The sequence below is a fragment of the Heterodontus francisci genome, chromosome 44 (assembly GCF_036365525.1).
Source record: "Heterodontus francisci isolate sHetFra1 chromosome 44, sHetFra1.hap1, whole genome shotgun sequence".
NCBI classification, from domain to species: Eukaryota; Metazoa; Chordata; class Chondrichthyes; order Heterodontiformes; family Heterodontidae; genus Heterodontus; species Heterodontus francisci.
The window spans coordinates 23,693,512-23,711,452 of NC_090414.1; the positions used below are offsets into that span (position 1 = coordinate 23,693,512).

Sequence of the window (17,941 nt, forward strand, 5' to 3'; positions counted from 1 at the left end):
CGCTCCCTCAGTACTGACCCTCCGACAGTGCGGCACTGCCTCAGTACTGACCCTCCGACAGTGCGGCACTCCCTCAGTACTGACCCTCCGACAGTGCGGCACTCCCTCAGTACTGACCCTCCGACAGTGCGGCACTCCCTCAGTACTGACCCTCTGACAGTGCGGCGCTCCCTCAGTATTGACCCTCCGACAGTGCGGCACTCCCTCAGTACTGACCCTCTGACAGTGCGGCACTCCCTCAGTACTGACCCTCTGACAGTGCGGCACTCCCTCAGTACTGACCCTCTGACAGTGCGGCACTCCCTCAGTACTGACCCTCTGACAGTGCGGCACTCCCTCAGTACTGACCCTCTGACAGTGCGGCACTCCCTCAGTACTGACCCTCTGACAGTGCGGCACTCCCTCAGTACTGACCCTCTGACAGTGCGGCACTCCCTCAGTACTGACCCTCTGACAGTGCGGCACTCCCTCAGTACTGACCCTCTGACAGTGCGGCACTCCCTCAGTACTGACCCTCTGACAGTGCGGCACTCCCTCAGTACTGACCCTCCGACAGTGCTGCGCTCCCTCTGTACTGACCCTCCGACAGTGTCAGTTCGTGAGCTGCCACTGAGCCACAGGTGTGTGCTTTGTGACATAAGGTGGTGAAAGGTGCTATAGTAATGCAAGTTCTTCCTCTTTCGGAATAAGTCTGAAGGAAGCTTAATATCTGCCCCTGAAACCTGTTGAACCCATACACCCCCGCCCCGTACCTCACATCCTGGCCCCACATTATCATGTGCACTAGAGAACCTCAGCTTTACATTAAATGTATAACTGGGTTCTCCCCTAGCTGGAGAATTGAGTCCAATTCCGGACCCCACACTTTCAGAAGGATGTCAAGGCCTTGGAGAGGGTGCGGAGGAGATTTACTGGAAAGGTCCCAGGGATGAGGGACTTCAGTTAATGTGGAGAGACTGGGAGAAGCTGGGATTGTTCTCCTTAGAGCAGAGAAGGTTAAGGGGAGATTTAATCGAGACGTTCAAAATCAGGAAGGGTTTTGCTGGAGTAAATAAGGAGAAACTGTTTCCAGTGGCAGGAGGGTCGGTAACCAGAGAGACACAGATTGAAGAGAATTGGTAAAAGAACCAGAGGGGGAGATGAGGAGAATTTTTTTTACACAGTGAGTTGTTGTGATCTGGAACGCGCTGCCTGAAAGGGCAGTGGAAGCAGATTCAATAGTAACTTTCAAAAGGGGAATTGGATAAATAGTTGAAAAGGAGAAAAAAATTGCATTAATCTGGAGCAAGAGCGAGAAAGTGGGAGTGAAAGAGCCAGCACATACTGGAGTGAATGGCCTTCTGTGCTTTTCTGTCCGATGATTCTATCTGAGGAGCAGGCACGTAATACATTGTGTACTTTCCTTTAGGTTTGAACATTGATGTCGCTGCATTTAACAAGCTGATTAACCTTCTCCTTCATTTCAGGATAAAATTGACCCCTTGACTCTCAAAGAGATGCTGGAGAGTTTTCGGTAAGATCGGTCTTTGCTGCAGCGTGGTGGGACAGTGCGTCAGTGTGAGCGCATGCCAACATGGGGAGGGCACACGGGTGGTGGACAGACTTTCGGACGCAGAGGGGAGTGGGTGTGTGTGGGTCCATTGAGCTGGACTTGCTGCACTCCTCGTTTCAGACTCCAACGCCTGGCCGGTCTGGCGGAGGAGCCGCTCCAAGGAGTAGCTGAGCCGGGCAGGGCACGCCAGGAAGGGTTTGGCATCAAGGGGGTTCCTGATCCTACCCAGGAATGCTGCAGTCTGGCACAGCAGAGTGGCGGAGGTGGGGGGGCTCTGAGTGTGTTGTTGCTGTTTGTGTGGCTGCTGCAGCCACATGATCCGAGATCCCTGCTGAACTTGCACCCACCCGGATGTCCAGTAACCTCAGCCCCGACAGCCGTCCCTATCACTGAATCTCCACCAGCCCCGACAACCCTCCCTATCTCTGTAACCTCCTCCAGCCCCTACAACCCTCCCTATCTCTGTAACCTCCTCCAGCCCCCACAACCCTCCCTATCTCTGTAACCTCCTCCAGCCCCTACAACCCTCCCTATCTCTGTAACCTCCTCCAGCCCTTACAACTCTCCCTATCTCTGTAACCTCCTCCAGCCCCGACAACCCTCCCTATCTCTGTAACCTGCTCCAGCCCTTACAGCCCTCCCTATCTCTGTAACCTCCTCCAGCCCCTACAACCCTCCCTATCTCTGTAACCTCCTCCAGCCCCTGCAACCCTCCCTATCTCTGTAACCTCCTCCAGCCCCTACAACCCTCCCTATCTCTGTAACCTCCTCCAGCCCCTGCAACCCTCCCTATCTCTGTAACCTCCTCCAGCCCCTACAACCCTCCCTATCTCTGTCACCTCCTCCAGCCCCTACAACCCTCCCTATCTCTGTCACCTCCTCCAGCCCCTACAACCCTCCCTATCTCTGTAACCTCTTCCAGCCCCTACAACCCTCGCTATCTCTGGAACCTCCAGCCTCTACAACACTCCCTATCTCTGTAACCTCCTCCAGCCTCTACAACCCTCCCTATCTCTGTAACCTCCTCCAGCCCCCTACAACCCTCCCTATCTCTGTAACCTCCTCCAGCCCCTACAACCCTCCCTATCTCTGGAACCTCCTCCAGTCCCTACAACCCTCCCTATCTCTGGAACCTCCTCCAGTCCCTACAACCCTCCCTATCTCTGTAACCTCCTCCAGCCCCTACAACCCTCCGAGATCTCTGCCTTCCCTCCAATTCTGGCCTCTTGTCCATCTCCCGATTCCCATCGCTCCACCATTGGCGGCCGTGCCTTCAGCTGCCTGGGGCCCTAAGCTCTAGAATTCCCTCCCTAAACCTCTCCGCCTCTCTCTCTCCTCCTTTAAGACGCTCCTTAAAACCGACCTCTTTGACCGAGCTTTTGGTCGCCTGTCCCTAATATCTCCTTATGTGGCTCGGAGTCAAATGCTGTCTGATTTACACTCCTATGAAGCACCTTGGGGATGTCTTACTGTTAAAGGCGCTAGATAAATGCAGGGTGTTGAATTGGGCCCATAAAAGTGGTAGCCGTCCAGCCCCAGGTGGAACAGCTGTTTTGACCGTGTCCAGTGGAACTGTTGGTCTGGCTCTTGCTTTCAGACCTTGCCTCACTCTCTTCATACACCCAGCAATCACTGCCGTTACTGTGCAATTTCCATTCAGACCTTCGGCTCCCCACTTTCACTCCTGTTTCTACCTGTTGTCCCCAGTCAGTATCTTGTCTAAATCCTTTTTTTTTCTCTCCCCACAGGGATAAAGGTGACAAGCCTCTGTCTGTGAGATCTTTGAGGTAGGATAGCCCTGAGCCCCATATTTTACTAACCACACAGGGAGATTGGGGTGTGGGTTCAACACATCAAATAGTACTGATCCTGAATAGACCTGACCCCACAGCACCACACTGTCGGAGGGTCAGTACTGAGGGAGTGCTGCACTGTCGGAGGGTCAGTACTGAGGGAGTGCCGCACTGTCGGAGGGTCAGTACTGAGGGAGTGCCGCACTGTCGGAGGGTCAGTACTGAGGGAGTGCTGCACTGTCGGAGGGTCAGTACTGAGGGAGCGCTGCACTGTCGGAGGGTCAGTACTGAGGGAGCGCCGCACTGTCGGAGGGTCAGTACTGAGGGAGCGCCGCACTGTCGGAGGGTCAGGACTGAGGGAGCGCCGCACTGTCGGAGGGTCAGGACTGAGGGAGCGCCGCACTGTCGGAGGGTCAGGACTGAGGGAGCGCCGCACTGTCGGAGGGTCAGGGCTGAGGGAGCGCCGCACTGTAGGAGGGTCAGTGCTGAGGGAGCGCCGCACTGTCGGAGGGTCAGTGCTGAGGGAGCGCAGCCCTGTCGGAGGGTCAGTGCTGAGGGAGCGCCGCACTGTCGGAGGGTCAGTGCTGAGGGAGCGCCGCACTGTCGGAGGGTCAGTGCTGAGGGAGCGCCGCACTGTCGGAGGGTCAGTGCTGAGGGAGCGCCGCACTGTCGGAGGGTCAGTGCTGAGGGAGCGCCGCACTGTCGGAGGGTCAGTGCTGAGGGAGCGCCGCACTGTCGGAGGGTCAGTGCTGAGGGAGCGCCGCACTGTCGGAGGGTCAGTGCTGAGGGAGCGCCGCACTGTCGGAGGGTCAGTGCTGAGGGAGCGCCGCACTGTCGGAGGGTCAGTGCTGAGGGAGCGCCGCACTGTCGGAGGGTCAGTGCTGAGGGAGCGCCGCACTGTCGGAGGGTCAGTGCTGAGGGAGCGCCGCACTGTCGGAGGGTCAGTGCTGAGGGAGCGCCGCACTGTCGGAGGGTCAGTGCTGAGGGAGCGCCGCACTGTCGGAGGGTCAGTGCTGAGGGAGCGCCGCACTGTCGGAGGGTCAGTGCTGAGGGAGCGCCGCACTGTCGGAGGGTCAGTGCTGAGGGAGCGCCGCACTGTCGGAGGGTCAGTGCTGAGGGAGCGCCGCAATGTCGGAGGGTCAGTGCTGAGGGAGCGCCGCACTGTCGGAGGGTCAGTGCTGAGGGAGCGCCGCACTGTCGGAGGGTCAGTGCTGAGGGAGCGCCGCACTGTCGGAGGGTCAGTGCTGAGGGAGCGCCGCACTGTCGGAGGGTCAGTGCTGAGGGAGCGCCGCACTGTCGGAGGGTCAGTGCTGAGGGAGCGCCGCACTGTCGGAGGGTCAGTGCTGAGGGAGCGCCGCACTGTCGGAGGGTCAGTGCTGAGGGAGCGCCGCACTGTCGGAGGGTCAGTGCTGAGGGAGCGCCGCACTGTCGGAGGGTCAGTGCTGAGGGAGCGCCGCACTGTCGGAGGGTCAGTGCTGAGGGAGCGCCGCACTGTCGGAGGGTCAGTGCTGAGGGAGCGCCGCACTGTCGGAGGGTCAGTGCTGAGGGAGCGCCGCACTGTCGGAGGGTCAGTGCTGAGGGAGCGCCGCACTGTCGGAGGGTCAGTGCTGAGGGAGCGCCGCACTGTCGGAGGGTCAGTGCTGAGGGAGCGCCGCACTGTCGGAGGGTCAGTGCTGAGGGAGCGCCGCACTGTCGGAGGGTCAGTGCTGAGGGAGCGCCGCACTGTCGGAGGGTCAGTGCTGAGGGAGCGCCGCACTGTCGGAGGGTCAGTGCTGAGGGAGCGCCGCACTGTCGGAGGGTCAGTGCTGAGGGAGCGCCGCACTGTCGGAGGGTCAGTGCTGAGGGAGCGCCGCACTGTCGGAGGGTCAGTGCTGAGGGAGCGCCGCACTGTCGGAGGGTCAGTGCTGAGGGAGCGCCGCACTGTCGGAGGGTCAGTGCTGAGGGAGCGCCGCACTGTCGGAGGGTCAGTGCTGAGGGAGCGCCGCACTGTCGGAGGGTCAGTGCTGAGGGAGCGCCGCACTGTCGGAGGGTCAGTGCTGAGGGAGCGCCGCACTGTCGGAGGGTCAGTGCTGAGGGAGCGCCGCACTGTCGGAGGGTCAGTGCTGAGGGAGCGCCGCACTGTCGGAGGGTCAGTGCTGAGGGAGCGCCGCACTGTCGGAGGGTCAGTGCTGAGGGAGCGCCGCACTGTCGGAGGGTCAGTGCTGAGGGAGCGCCGCACTGTCGGAGGGTCAGTGCTGAGGGAGCGCCGCACTGTCGGAGGGTCAGTGCTGAGGGAGCGCCGCACTGTCGGAGGGTCAGTGCTGAGGGAGCGCCGCACTGTCGGAGGGTCAGTGCTGAGGGAGCGCCGCACTGTCGGAGGGTCAGTGCTGAGGGAGCGCCGCACTGTCGGAGGGTCAGTGCTGAGGGAGCGCCGCACTGTCGGAGGGTCAGTGCTGAGGGAGCGCCGCACTGTCGGAGGGTCAGTGCTGAGGGAGCGCCGCACTGTCGGAGGGTCAGTGCTGAGGGAGCGCCGCACTGTCGGAGGGTCAGTGCTGAGGGAGCGCCGCACTGTCGGAGGGTCAGTGCTGAGGGAGCGCCGCACTGTCGGAGGGTCAGTGCTGAGGGAGCGCCGCACTGTCGGAGGGTCAGTGCTGAGGGAGCGCCGCACTGTCGGAGGGTCAGTGCTGAGGGAGCGCCGCACTGTCGGAGGGTCAGTGCTGAGGGAGCGCCGCACTGTCGGAGGGTCAGTGCTGAGGGAGCGCCGCACTGTCGGAGGGTCAGTGCTGAGGGAGCGCCGCACTGTCGGAGGGTCAGTGCTGAGGGAGCGCCGCACTGTCGGAGGGTCAGTGCTGAGGGAGCGCCGCACTGTCGGAGGGTCAGTGCTGAGGGAGCGCCGCACTGTCGGAGGGTCAGTGCTGAGGGAGCGCCGCACTGTCGGAGGGTCAGTGCTGAGGGAGCGCCGCACTGTCGGAGGGTCAGTGCTGAGGGAGCGCCGCACTGTCGGAGGGTCAGTGCTGAGGGAGCGCCGCACTGTCGGAGGGTCAGTGCTGAGGGAGCGCCGCACTGTCGGAGGGTCAGTGCTGAGGGAGCGCCGCACTGTCGGAGGGTCAGTGCTGAGGGAGCGCCGCACTGTCGGAGGGTCAGTGCTGAGGGAGCGCCGCACTGTCGGAGGGTCAGTGCTGAGGGAGCGCCGCACTGTCGGAGGGTCAGTGCTGAGGGAGTGCCGCACTGTCTGAGGTGCCGTCTTTCACATGAGACATTAAACCGAGGCCCCGTCTGCCCTCTCAGGTGGGTGTAAAAGATCCCACGGCCACTATTGGAAGAAGAGCAGGGGAGTTCTCCCCGGTGTCCGGGGGCCAATATTTATCCCTCAACCAACATCACTAAAAACAGATGATCTGGTTGTTATTGCCGTATCCTGGGATCTTGCTGTGCACCAATTGACTTCAGAAGTACTGCATTGGCTGAAGTGCTTTTGGATGTCCCGAGGAGGTGAAAGGCATTTTCCAAATACGTGTTTTGATTTGCGTAACGTGCCAATCCACGCTAACACAAGAATAACGGCCACAATGGGAGATTCCCCCATCGTCAGGTCAATACCTGTTTGCACAAGAAAACTTTATTCACCTGGCAAGATCTTTCTTCAGCTGATAAGGGGATTTTGAGTACACAGACTGATCCTCATTGCTGTGGGGGCAGGGCACGTACGGTGGAAAGGCTCAGTGTCTTTGTCTCTTCTCAATCAGGTATCTCATGTTGGAGCCCCATGAGATGCAGTCGTTTGTCAACGTCCACAAAATGCAGCCCATCAAACGTCAGGTATGGTTTGTACGACCTTCGACATCCCAGGTACTATCCGTCCTTCCCTCCCGCCCCACCCACCCCCCCCCCCCACCCCGATGGAGCTGTGGGAAAAATGGAGAGAGGGTGGGTGGGTGGGAGTGAGGGATATGGGGAGAGGCTGGGTGGGTGGGAGTGAGGGATATGGGGCGAGGTGGGTAGGTGGGATTTGAGGGATATGGGGAGAAGGTAGGTAGCTGGGATTGAGGGATATGGGGAGAAGGCGGGTCAGTGGGATTGAGGGATATTGGGAGAAGGTGTGTGGGTGGGAGTGAGGGATATGGGGAGAAGGTAGGATTGAGGGTTATGGGGAGGAGGTGGGATTGAGGGATATGGGGAGGAGGGTGCGTTGAGGGATATGGGGAGAAGGTGGATAGTCGGGATTGAGGAAGGTGGGTGGGTTGAGGGATATGGGGCGAGGTGGGTGGGTGGGATTTGAGGGATATGGGGGGAAGGTAGGTAGCTGGGATTGAGGGATATGGGGAGAGTGTGGGTGGGATTGAGGGATATGGGGAGAAGGTGGGTGGGTGGGATTGAGGAATATGGGGAGTGGGTGGGATTGAGGGATATGGGGAGAAGGCGGGTGTGTGGGATTGAGGAATATGGGGAGAAGGCGGGTGGGTTGAGCGATTATGGGGAGAAGGTGGGTGGGTGGGATTGAGGGATATGGGAAAAGGTGGGTGGGATTGAGGAATATGGGGAGAAGGCGGGTGGGTGGGATTGAGGAATATGGGGAGAAGGTGGGTGGGTTGAGCGATTATGGGGAGAAGGTGGGTGGGTGGGATTGAGGGATATGGGGAGAAGGTGGGTGGGTGGGATTTGAGGGATATGGGGAGAAGGTGGGTGGGTGGGATAGAGGGATATGGGGAGTAGGTGGGGAGGTGGTACTGAGGGATATTGGGAGAAGGTGGGTGGGTGGGGTTTGAGGGATATGGGGAGAAGGAGGGTAGTTGGGATTGAGGGATATGGGGAGAAGGTGGGTGAGTGGGATTGAGGGATATGGGGAGAAGGTGGGTGGGTGGGATTGTGCGACATGGGGAGAAGGTGGGTGGGTGGGATTGAGGGATATGGGGAGCAGGTGGGTGGGTGGGATTGAGGGATATGGGGAGAAGGTGGGTGAGTGGGATTGAGGGATATGGGGAGAAGGTGGGTGGGTGGGATTGAGGGATATGGGGAGAAGGTGGGTGGGTGGGATTGAGGGATATGGGGAGAAGGTGGGTGAGTGGGATTGAGGGATATGGGGAGAAGGTGGGTGGGATTGAGGGACATGGGGAGAAGGTGGGTGGGTGGGATTGTGCGACATGGGGAGAAGGTGGGTGGGTGGGATTGAGGGATATGGGGAGCAGGTGGGTGGGTGGGATTGAGGGATATGGGGAGAAGGTGGGTGAGTGGGATTGAGGGATATGGGGAGAAGGTGGGTGGGATTGAGGGACATGGGAGAAGGTGGGTGGGTGGGATTGTGCGACATGGGGAGAAGGTGGGTGGGTGGGATTGTGCGACATGGGGAGAAGGTGGGTGGGCGGGTTGAGGGATATTGGGAGAAGGTGGGTGGGATTGAGGGATATGGGGAGAAGGTGGGTGGGTGGGATTGAGGGATATGGGGAGAAGGTGGGTGAGTGGGATTGAGGGATATGGGGAGAAGGTGGGTGGGATTGAGGGACATGGGGAGAAGGTGGGTGGGTGGGATTGTGCGACATGGGGAGAAGGTGGGTGGGTGGGATTGTGCGACATGGGGAGAAGGTGGGTGGGTGGGATTGAGGGATATGGGGAGCAGGTGGGTGGGTGGGATTGAGGGATATGGGGAGAAGGTGGGTGAGTGGGATTGAGGGATATGGGGAGCAGGTGGGTGGGTGGGATTGAGGGATATGGGGAGAAGGTGGGTGAGTGGGATTGAGGGATATGGGGAGCAGGTGGGTGGGATTGAGGGACATGGGGAGAAGGTGGGTGGGTGGGATTGTGCGACATGGGGAGAAGGTGGGTGGGTGGGATTGTGCGACATGGGGAGAAGGTGGGTGGGATTGAGGGACATGGGGAGTGGTGGGTGGGATTGAGGGATTTGGGGAGAAGGTGGGTGGGATTGAGGGATTTGGGGAGAAGGTGGGTGGGTGGGATTAAGAGATATGGGGAGAAGGTGGGTGGGTGGGATTGAGGTATTTGGGGAGAAGGTGGGTGGGTGGGATTGAGGGATATGGGGAGAGGGTGGGTGGGTGGGATTAAGAGATATGGGGAGAAGGTGGGTGGGTGGGATTGAGGGATTTGGGGAGAAGGTGGGTGGGTGGGATTGAGGGATATGGGGAGAGGGTGGGTGGGTGGGATTGAGGGATATGGGGAGAAGGTGGGTGGGTGGGATTGTGCGACATGGGGAGAAGGTGGGTGGGTGGGATTGAGGGATATGGGGAGAAGGTGGGTGGGTGGGATTGAGGGATATGGAGAGAGGGTGGGTGGGTGGGATTGAGGGATATGGGGAGAAGGTGGGTGGGATTGTACGACATGGGGAGAAGGTGGGTGGGTGGGATTGAGGGATATGGGGAGAAGGTGGGTGGGTGGGATTGTACGACATGGGGAGAAGGTGGGTGGGTGGGATTGTGCGACATGGGGAGATGGTGGGTGGGTGGGATTGTGCGACATGGGGAGAAGGTGGGTGGGTGGGATTGTGCGACATGGGGAGAAGGTGGGTGGGTGGGATTGAGGGATATGGGGAGAAGGTGGGTGGGTGGGATTGAGGGATATGGGGAGAAGGTGGGTGGGTGGGATTGTGCGACATGGGGAGAAGGTGGGTGGGTGGGATTGTGCGACATGGGTAGAAGGTGGGTGTGTGGGATTGAGGGATATGGGGAGAAGGTGGGTGGGTGGGATTGAGGGATAGGGGGAGAAGGTGTTTGGATGTGATTGAGGGATATGGGGAGAGGTGGGTAGGTGGGTTGAGGGATATGGGGAGAAGGCGGGTTGAGGGATATAGGGAGAAGGTGTTTGGATGGGATTGATCTCTTCAGATGGGATGGCCTCACAGGGCCTGTTTGTTAAAAGTCATGCCCCAATCCTACACACTGGAACTCTTTGGAAATGTGTAGGAGCTGAAAGCAATGAGCAGTAACGCGTCCTGTTTGGGACTTTGCCTGAAGAGTCTGTAACATCCCCTGAGCACTCAGTCAGTGTTCCTGCAAAGGCTGCTGGTGCTGAGCTGAACTGATCCCATGGAGGCCCCCTCATTGGCCTCAGTGCCCTTGGGTGAGTCAGTGGTCCGCTGCGCGCTCGCTCTCTCTCGGTGTTGAAAGCTCTTCTCCGGGTCTGCTCACCCGACATGATTTCCCCAGCTCTGTCTGGAACGGTGCCCAGCTCCTGCGGGTACGAACAGCGTGTTTGAGGGGGCTGAGCGGCCGGATTGGACTGAGGCCGGAGGCTGAACTCTCTCTTTCCCCTCTCGGTCCATTGCAGACGGTGATCACGTGCATGGCCACACTAAACAAGAACATGGCGGACGAGGACGCGGTTGGCTGCCTGGTGATTGGCACCGAGAACATGGAGGTCTGTATACTGGACCCTGAGGCGTTCACCATCCAGGCAAAGGTAATGAGTCTACGAGTGTTTGGCAATATAGGGACAAGGAGCAAGGGATAGAGATGATGATCTGATTGTGGGGTCTTGAGGGTGTGACAGGGCTGATACTGACAAAGTGTTCGCTGTGGTGATGGGGTTTAAATAGCAGGTTATAAAGGAGGCAGTTAGATCTAACAGTTAGCCTCAAAGAGCCTTATCATGTCTTTATTTAGTCTCTTCCTTATAAGGGAGTACACATTTGTAGCCTCGAAGGTGACGGTCAGACAAAGATTTTCCTCAGTTACGATTGTCTTCCAAAGTTGTGAACACACCCTGGGATAACAGCTAATGAACAAACGTGTGTATACAGAACGGGTAGGTGATAGATAAATACTGGTTCATTTGTCTGGCCTTAGAACACGAGATAGAGGAGCAGGAATAGGCCATTCGGCCCCTCGGCCTGCTCCGCCATTCAAGGATCACGGCTGATCCTTCCATCTCAACTCTGCTTTTCCCCGCCCCCCCCCCCCATACCCCTCGATTCCCTCAGTGTCCAAAAAAATCTCTCGATCCCAGTCTTGAATATACTCAATGGCTGAGCATCCACAACCCTCCAGGGTAGAGAATCCCAAAGGTTCACAACCGTCCCGAGTGAAGAGATTTCTCCTCATCTCAGTCTGAAATGGCCAACCCCTTGTCCTGAGACCGAGGCCCTCGTTCTGGATTCTCCAGCTGGGGGTGGGAGGGGGAAAACAGCCTCTCAGCATCGACCCTGTCAAACCCATTGAATTTTATATGTTTCAATGAAATCACCTCTCATTCTTCCAAACTGGAGAGAATATAGGCCCAGACTACTCAATCTCTCCTCAGAGGTGGTTTAGGGAGGGAATTCCAGAGCTTAGGGCCCAGGCAGCTGAAGGCAATGGTGGAGCGATGGGAATTGGGGGATGGACAAGAGGCCGGAATTGGAGGAGCGCAGAGATCTCGGAGGGTTGTAGGGGCTGGAGGAAGTTACAGAGATCTCGGAGGGTTGCAGGGGCTGGAGGAGGTTACAGAGATCTCGGAGGGTTGCAGGGCTGGAGGAGGTTACAGAGATCTCGGAGGGTTGCAGGGGCTGGAGGAGGTTACAGAGATCTCGGAGGGTTGTAGGGGCTGGAGGAGGTTACAGAGATCTCGGAGGGTTGCAGGGGCTGAAGGAGGTTACAGAGATAGGGAGGGTTGGAGGAGCTGGAGGAGGTTACAGAGATCTCGGAGGGTTGTAGGGGCTGGAGGAGGTTACAGAGATGGGGAGGGTTGTAGGGGCTGGAGGAGGTTACAGAGATCTCGGAGGGTTGTAGGGGCTGGAGGAGGTTACAGAGATCTCGGAGGGTTGTCGGGGCTGGAGGAGGTTACAGAGATCTCGGAGGGTTGCAGGTGCTGGAGGAGGTTACAGAGATAGGGAGGGTTGTAGGGGCTGGAGGAGGTTACAGAGATAGGGAGGGGGTGAGAAGGCCATGGAGGGATTTGAACACAAGAACGAGAATTTTATAATCGAGGCATTTCTGAGTTCGGATACAGGGCAGCAGAGTTACAGACAGTGGGAGGCCAGCTACAAGAGCTATGGAATACTCACTTCCGCTGTCAATAGTTCTGTCTGTTTCTCTCTGCTAGTTGAATCTTCCCAGTGTCCCAGTGTTCATGGATGTCAGTGGCCAGTTCGATGTGGAGTTCAGGATTATCATTGCCTGTCGGAATGGAAATATCTACGTTATCCGCAGGTAGGCAGGAAAATTGGCAAAGCTTATAGTTGTTTCTGCTGGTGCACAAGTGGCGATTTACAATGTATGTTTGTCTTTTGTTCCTTTCCCAGTCCTGATCTCTGCTACCACAGGGTACAGCTTCCTCCAAGGCTTTCCGTCTAATTCTTCATCACACCGAGCCCTGTTCACCCATCACCCCGTGTTCCTCGCTGACCTCCACTGGCTCCCGGTCCGGCAACGCCTCGATTTTAAAATTCTCATCCTTGTTTTCAAATCCCTCCATGGCCTCCTCGCCCCCCCCCTCCCTATCTCTGTAACCTCCTCCAGCCCCGACAACCCTCCCTATCTCTGTAACCTCCTCCAGCCCCTACAACCCTCCCTATCTCTGTAACCTCCTCCAGCCCCTACAACCCTCCCTATCTCTGTAACCTCCTCCAGCCCCGACAATCCTCCCTATCTCTGTAACCTCCTCCAGCCCCTACAACCCTCCCTATCTCTGTAACCTCCTCCAGCCCCTACAACCCTCCCTATCTCTGTAACCTCCTCCAGCCCCTACAACCCTCCCTATCTCTGTAACCTCCTCCAGTCCCTACAAACATCCCTATCTCTGTAACCTCCTCCAGTCCCTACACCTCTCCCTATCTCTGTAACTACCTCCAACCCCTACAGCCCTCCCTATCTCTGTAACCTCCTCCAACCCCTACAACCCTCCCTATCTCTGTAACCTCCTCCAGCCCCTACAACCCTCCTATCTCTGTAACCTCCTCCAGCCCCTACAACCCTCCCTATCTCTGTAACCTCCTCCAGCCCCCTACAACCCTCCCTATCTCTGTAACCTCCTCCAGCCCCTACAACCCTCCCTATCTCTGTAACCTCCTCCAGCCCCTACAAACATCCCTATCTCTGTAACCTCCTCCAGTCCCTACACCTCTCCCTTTCTCTGTAACCTCCTCCAACCCCTACAACCCTCCCTATCTCTGTAACCTCCTCCAGCCCCTACAACCCCTCTGAGATCTCTGCACTCCTGCAATTCCGGTTTCTTGTCCATCCCCCGATTCCCATCGCTCCACCATTGGCGGCCGTGCCTTCAGCTGCCTGGGGCCCTAAGCTCTGGAATTCCCTCCCTAAACCTCTCCGCCTCTCTCTCTCCTCCTTTAAGACGCTCCTTAAAACTGACCTCTTTGACCGAGCTTTTGTTCGCCTGTCCCTAATATCTCCTTATGTGGCTCGGGGTCAAATTCTGTCTGATTTACGCTCCCTGTGAAGCACCTGGGGATGTTTCGCTTGGTTAAAGGTGCTAGATAAATGCAAGTTGTTGTTGCCTTCGCAGAGATTCCAAACGGCCCAAGCAATGCATCGAGTTGAACTCACAGCCTGTGGCCTGCTGCGGGGTTAATAAGAACATTGTGGTTGGATGTGGGAAGGAGATGCTGCACTCCTACTCTCAGAAGGTAAGAGCCCAGCTCTGTCTAACACAGCCTCCTATTTCTAGCATTACATGCAGTGGGGATGGTTCACATGCTGGGCTCTCCTCCCATCCCATTTCACCACCTCTAGCCATATAAATTCACCTCCATCTGCTCCACAACATGCTCGCCTAATGTTCTTCCAGGAGGAAGTAATCCAGCCCCATAAGCCTCATAGAACCATAGAATCTTAAAGCACAGAAGGAGGCCATTCGGCCCATCGCGCCTGTGCTCTTTGAACAAGCAATCCAATTTAGTCCCACCTTCCCCCGATCTGCCATTCAATGAGATCTTGGCTGATGTGTAACTGAACTCCATCTCCCCGCCTGGGTTCTGTAACCCTTAATCCCCCTTCACCCAACTAAAATCTATCAATCTCAGGTCTGAAATTCCCAATTGACCCCCGGCCTCAGCAGCTTTCTGGGGGGAGAGAGTTCTCGATTTCCACTCCCCTTTGTGTGAAGAAGTGTTTCCTGACATCACCCCTGAACGGCCCGGGCTCGAATTTTAAGGTTTTGCCCCCTTGTTCTGGACCCCCCCGACCAGAGAAATAGTTTCTCTCTATCGACCCGATCGAATCCTTTAATCATCTTAAACCCCTCGATTAGATCAACCCCTTAATCTTCTACACTCGAGGGAATACAAGCCCAGTCTGTGTGACCCGTCCTCGGAATTTAAAACCCTTTTATCCCCGGGATCATTCTGTGAATCTGCACTGCACCCTCTCCCAGGACAATATCTCCTTCCTGAGGGGCGGAGGGCCCTGAACTGAACACAGTACTAGCAGATGAGGGTTAACCTGACTGAGGGAGTGTTGCACTGTCGGAGGGTCAGTACTGAATGAGTGCCGCGCTGTCGGAGTGTCAGTGCTGAGGGAGCGCCACAATTTCGGAGGGTCAGTACTGAGGGAGTGCTGCACTGTCGGAGGTGCCGTTTTTCAGATGAGACATTAAACCGAGGCCCCCGTCTGCCCTCTCGGGTGGGTGTAAAAGATCCCACGGTCACTATTGGAAGAAGAGCAGGGGAGTTCTCCCCGGTGTCCTGGGGCCAATATTTATCCTCAACCAACATCACTAAAAACAGATGATCTGGGTCATTATCACTTTGCTGTTTGTGGGATCTTGCTGTGCACAAATTGGCTGCTGCACTTCAGAAACTATTCATTGGCCGAGAAGCACTTTGGGATGCTCTGAGGGGGTGAAAGGAGCTCCATCTCCATATCCCTCGATATCAATACCTAATGAACACTCTCCTCTCCGTCTGCAGGGTAAGAAGCTCTGGACTGTATACCTACCGGCTCCTATTATGACCATGGCTCTGATGGATCACAAATCAAAAGGCTTCCAGGCAGTGCTGGTGGCCCTGGCAAACTCGGAGGTCCACCTGTACGGGATAAAATCCTCGTCAACGTTATCAGAACCCAGGTACACTCCCCTCTGGCTCCTGGCACCAGTCCTTGGTGTGCCAACCTGTCAGGTAGCGCGCATGGTGGTGGGGAGGAGGGATGTGAGGGCACAAGGGTGATGGTCCGAATCAACAATTCCCCAAAACCTTCCACTGGCATTTGACCATCGGAGCAAGACTGTGCCACAACAGTTAGGAGTCACTGTTGTGTGGGGATGGGAGTCACATATCGGCCCAGACTGGGAAGGAGGGCAGCTTTCCCTCCCCTCACAGGACAGGAGTGAACCAGTTGGGTTATTAGCGCCAGTTCTTGGCCCAGTGAAAGTGACCACTAAAGCTACCGAGATGTTGAGGTGTCCCAGCTCACAGCTGTAGTAAATCTGGGATCTTACATTGGGTTATATTTGCCTCGTTCACAAATGCACATAGATCTGACCAATGGGTGTAACGGACAGGCCTCAGGCTGCAGAGACCACTGCCATCCTTTCAGTGTCAATGAGCTTGCACTATTCCCCATGTTTATATCGAGAGATTACAGTGTCACCGTAACTAACTCCAATCATTTAAAATCCCTCCATGGCCTCCTCGCCCCCTCCCTATCACTGTAACCTCCTCCAGAGCCTCAATCCTCCCTATCTCTGTAACCTCCTCCAGCCCTACAAACCCTCCCTATCTCTGTAACCACCTCCAGCCCCTACAACCCTCCCTATCTCTGTAACCTCCTCCAGCCCCCAAACCCTCCCTATCTCTGTAACCTCCTCCAGCCCCTACAACCCTCCCTATCTCTGTAACCTCCTCCAGCCCCCCAAACCCTCCCTATCTCTGTAACCTCCTCCAGCCCCGACAATCCTCCTATCTCTGTAACCTCCTCAAGCCCCTACAACCCTCCCTATCTCTGTAACCTCCTCCAGCCCCTACAACCCCTCCCTATCTCTGTAACCTCCTCCAGCCCCTACAACCCTCCCTATCTCTGTAACCTCCTCCAGCCCCCAAACCCTCCCTATCTCTGTAACCTCCTCCAGTCCCCAAACCCTCCCTATCTCTGTAACCTCCTCCAGCCCCGACAACCCTCCCTATCTCTGTAACCTCCTCCAGCCCCCAAACCCCTCCCTATCTCTGTAACCTCCTCCAGCCCCGACAACCCTCCCTATCTCTGTAACCTCCTCCAGCCCCCAAACCCTCCCTATCTCTGTAACCTCCTCCAGCCCCGACAACCCTCCCTATCTCTGTAACCTCCTCCAGCCCCTACAAACCCTCCCTATCTCTGTAACCTCCTCCAGCCCCTACAACACTCCCTATCGCTGTAACCTCCTCCAGCCCCCACAACCCTCCCTATCTCTGTAACCTCCTCCAGCCCCCACAACCCTCCCTATCTCTGTAACCTCCTCCAGCCCCCACACCCTCCCTATCTCTGTAACCTCCTCCAGCCCCGACAACCCTCCTATCTCTGTAACCTCCTCCAGCCCCTACAACCCTCCCTATCTCTGTAACCTCCTCCAGCCCCTACAAACCCTCCCTATCTCTGTAACCTCCTCCAGCCCCTACAACCCTCCCTATCTCTGTAACCTCCTCCAGCCCCCACACCCTCCCTATCTCTGTAACCTCCTCCAGCCCCTACAACCCTCCCTATCTCTGTAACCTCCTCCAGCCCCGACAACCCTCCCTATTTCTGTAACCCTCCTCCAGCCCCCACACCCTCCCTATCTCTGTAACCTCCTCCAGCCCGACAACCCTCCTATCACTGTAACCTCCTCCAGCCCCCACAACCCTCCCTATCTCTGTAACCTCCTCCAGCCCCCCACACCCTCCCTATCTCTGTAACCTCCTCCAGCCCCCACACCCTCCCTATCTCTGTAACCTCCTCCAGCCCCTACAATCCTCCCTATCTCTGTAACCTCCTCCAGCCCCCACACCCCTCCCTATCTCTGTAACCTCCTCCAGCCCCTACAACACTCCCTATCTCTGTAACCCTCCTCCAGCCCCCACACCCTCCCTATCTCTGTAACCTCCTCCAGCCCCGACAACCCTCCCTATCTCTGTAACCTCCTCCAGCCCCGACAATCCTCCCTATCTCAGTAACCTCCTCCAGCCCCCACACCCTCCCTATCTCTGTAACCTCCCTCCAGCCCCAACAACCCTCCCTATCTCTGTAACCTCCTCCAGCCCCTACAACCCTCCCTATCTCTGTAACCTCCTCCAGCCCCTACAACACTCCCTATCTCTGTAACCTCCTCCAGCCCCCCACAACCCTCCCTATCTCTGTAACCTCCTCCAGCCCCTACAAACCCTCCCTATCTCTGTAACCTCCTCCAGCCCCTACAAACCCTCCCTATCTCTGTAACCTCCTCCAGCCCCCCACACCCTCCCTATCTCTGTAACCTCCTCCAGCCCCGACAATCCTCCTATCTCTGTAACCTCCTCCAGCCCCAACAACCCTCCCTATCTCTGTAACCTCCTCCAGCCCCTACAACCCTCCCTATCTCTGTAACCTCCTCCAGCCCCTACAACACTCCCTATCTCTGTAACCTCCTCCAGCCCCGACAACCCTCCCTATCTCTGTAACCTCCTCCAGCCCCCACACCCTCCCTATCTCTGTAACCTCCTCCAGCCCCTACAACCCTCCCTATCTCT

At 57.1% G+C, this 17,941-nt stretch overlaps 1 protein-coding gene across 1 annotated transcript in view; it reads left to right on the forward strand.

Moving 5' to 3' along the window:
* Positions 1 to 17,941, forward strand: part of bbs1 (Bardet-Biedl syndrome 1) — a 41,588-nt gene that overhangs the window by 11,128 nt on the left and 12,519 nt on the right. The window contains 8 exon segments of the mRNA XM_068021411.1: positions 1,467 to 1,513; positions 3,301 to 3,339; positions 7,071 to 7,143; positions 10,600 to 10,731; positions 12,352 to 12,458; positions 13,771 to 13,891; positions 15,173 to 15,293; positions 15,296 to 15,330. Of these exon segments, the coding sequence (XP_067877512.1) occupies positions 1,467 to 1,513; positions 3,301 to 3,339; positions 7,071 to 7,143; positions 10,600 to 10,731; positions 12,352 to 12,458; positions 13,771 to 13,891; positions 15,173 to 15,293; positions 15,296 to 15,330 (675 nt within the window).